General features: G+C 39.0%; 1 protein-coding gene across 1 annotated transcript; it reads right to left on the bottom strand.

Moving 5' to 3' along the window:
• Positions 1 to 256: 256 nt before the first annotated feature.
• LOC118004221 (olfactory receptor 10A3) lies at positions 257 to 1,305 on the bottom strand. The gene has a single exon (XM_034995453.1). The coding sequence runs from the start codon at positions 1,199 to 1,201 to the stop codon at positions 257 to 259; it is 945 nt and encodes a 314-aa protein (XP_034851344.1). The 5' UTR covers positions 1,202 to 1,305.
• Between the last annotated feature and the right edge of the window lie 1,500 nt (positions 1,306 to 2,805).

Genomic DNA, 2,805 nt, shown 5'->3' with positions numbered 1-2,805 from the left:
AGGGGCAAAACCTAACATAAACACCTGTGTGGCCACCAATCAACATAAAGACTCTTTTATACCCAATATTAACGAACATTATACATTTCTGAAAAAAAGAATAAAACATTAATATATGAAGATACCTCTAATGTATTAACAAATATGTAGAAATCAAGAGGTTAAGCATACTCATACAAAGAAATGCAAATGGTTGCCACCATTTATTAAACAGAGTTCAAACAGTGACCAAATATCACACGGCTTCTCAGCACAATCAAAATGAGTGTGAATCCACTATTCTCCGCCACAATTTCATCAAAGCTTTTTTCATCTCACTGTTTCTCAAGCTGTAGATCAGTGGATTCAGCAGAGGTGTAAGTGATGTGTAAGTCAGTGACATGACTTTCTTAGTTCCTGGGGAGTAGCCAGATTTGGGTTGTAAATAGGTCATATTGGCCGTGCCATAGAAGAGGGTCACAGACGTGAGATGGGAGGCACAGGTGAAAAAGGCCTTTTGCCTCCCAGTGGCTGATGGCATCTTCAGGATGGCAAAGAGAATCCGAATGTAAGACAAGAGAATCAACACAAAAGGAACCATGATAATCAAAATGGTGCCAGTGAATGCATAGATTTCAAACAGAAAGGTATCTGCACATGCGAGTTCTAGCACTGGGGGAGTCTCACAGAAGAAATGATTGATTTCATTGGGGCCACAAAAGGGAAAACTGAAAACCCATGTGGTCTGCACAGTAGCCACCAGGACCCCTGAGGCCCAGGAGAACATTACTAATTTCATGAAAACACTTTTGTTCATAATCATTGGGTAGCTCAGAGGATGACAGATTGCAGCAAATCGGTCATAAGCCATCGCCCCCAGGAGAAAACATTCAGTGCCACCAAAAAGAAGAAGGAAATACATCTGTGCAAAACAGCCTGCAAAAGTAATTGACATTTTCTCAGTGGAGAGGACCACCAGCATTTCAGGCATAATGACTGCACTGAAACTCACGTCCACCACAGACAAGTTCTGGAGGAAGAGGTACATGGGAACGTGGAGGCTCTGTTCCAAGGAGATGCTGACTATAATGATGGCATTTCCCAACAGAGTCACCAGATAGACAACCAAGAAAACCCCAAAGAGCTGCTCTTGGAGTTCTGGAAAGTTAGAAAAGCCCAGGAGGATGAATTCAACCACAGAGCTTTGATTTTGCCTTTTCATTTCGTGGTGGAGAGTATTTTGTTTTTAGGGACATTGTATACAAATTATGAAGTCACAGTCCAGTAGCTGAGAGTTCGAGTCAGAAATTCTTGGCAGAAGATGTCATAATGAGTTCATTTTGACAAATCTTCAGGTTGGCAAATCTTGAGAATTACCAATATATTGTAAGAGTGAATCTTTCAAATACAAATGAAATGAGGAATTTTGGCTCAGAAATCTTGCTTTCGAGGTATGAAATAGCAGGTGTTCTCTGGCAACATTTTTGCTAGGTTGAAAATAAATCCTATTTTTAAAACATAGAATCCGTTGTCCATCACATTAAAAATCCTATTTTTAAAACATAGAATCCGTTGTCCATCACATTGATGTATGCATCTCTGTTCTTTTTTTTTTTTAATTTTTTATTTTTTTAAAAGATTTTATTTATTTATTTGAGAGAGAGAGATGAGAGACAGAGAGCACGAGAGGGAAGAGGGCAGAGGGGGAAGCAGACCCCCTGCTGAGCAGGGAGCCTGATGTGGGACTCGATCCCGGGACTCCAGGATCATGACCTGAGCCGAAGGCAGTCGCTTAACCAACTGAGCCACCCAGGCGCCCTCTCTGTTCTTTTTAATTGTATTTCATATGTGATTTTCCAATAAAGATTTTGAAATAAAAAGCAAAAAAAGGCAAAAATCTATAACTATTAATTAAAAATTAAAACAAATTTTGATGAATATGTATTATAAATGCCAAAGTTCAAAATGCATTTATATTTCTTTGTTTAAAATGAGATACATGAATAATATACCCAAACAAATAGAGAAACACTCAAAAGGGGTTGAATTTTAAATGCATTTATTTCAGATGAACATAAGTAAATTGTTCCAAGCGTGTCGACTTTTGGTTAGAATGGGTCTGACTAATTATACTGAAATTTTCCTGAATGGAAAACTTTAGAGGTCAGTTCTCCATCGCCCATCCTTGTGACCATAAAATGGATTTTGGGCTATACAAAATTCCATTTATGGCTATTCTGATCCTGTGATTTAAACTCTCTCTCTCTCTCTGGCTCTCTCTCTCTCTCTCCCTCCCCTCCCCCACCACACACCCATTATTAGCAAGTTCATTTAACTAGTAATAACTCAATAAGCACTGATTGTGCACCTACCATGTGGAGCCTGTGTACCCTCGAAGATACATTTGTGACATAAGTTTGACAGCACAGCATAAAAGAGCAACCCCTACCCCCTACTCCAGCACCCTGTGACTCCCATCTCCCTGGTTTATATTTTGTCATAATACTTGTCACCAACTGAAATCACACATATTTATTTGGATTTTATGCTTATTATCTAACTCCCCCTTCTGGAATGTAAGCTCCAGGAGGACAGGAATTTTGTTCTGTTCTTGCTGTGTTCTTGGTGCCTGGAACAGATAATAACTGATATAACAGATGCTAAACCAATATTTGTTGAATAGATGGAAGAATAAATATTAAAATTTGGAAGCCTGGTCTCTGACCTTAAGGAATCTAGTGTCTGAAGGAAAAATAAATCAAGGGAATAGAGAGCCCCAGAATTAATCCATGGCTTTGTAGATGTTTGCAGCCCCTATAGGATTGG

This window comes from Mirounga leonina, unplaced genomic scaffold (assembly GCF_011800145.1).
Source record: "Mirounga leonina isolate KUSES-001 unplaced genomic scaffold, KU_Mleo_1.0 Mir_92, whole genome shotgun sequence".
NCBI classification, from domain to species: domain Eukaryota; kingdom Metazoa; phylum Chordata; class Mammalia; order Carnivora; family Phocidae; genus Mirounga; species Mirounga leonina.
This window is presented reverse-complemented; position numbering and strand designations above follow the sequence as displayed.

Coding starts and splice junctions, on each gene's coding strand:
- LOC118004221 (XM_034995453.1), bottom strand. CDS start 1,201: ATGAAAAGGCAAAATCAAAGCTCTGTGGTTGAATTCATCCTCCTGGGC.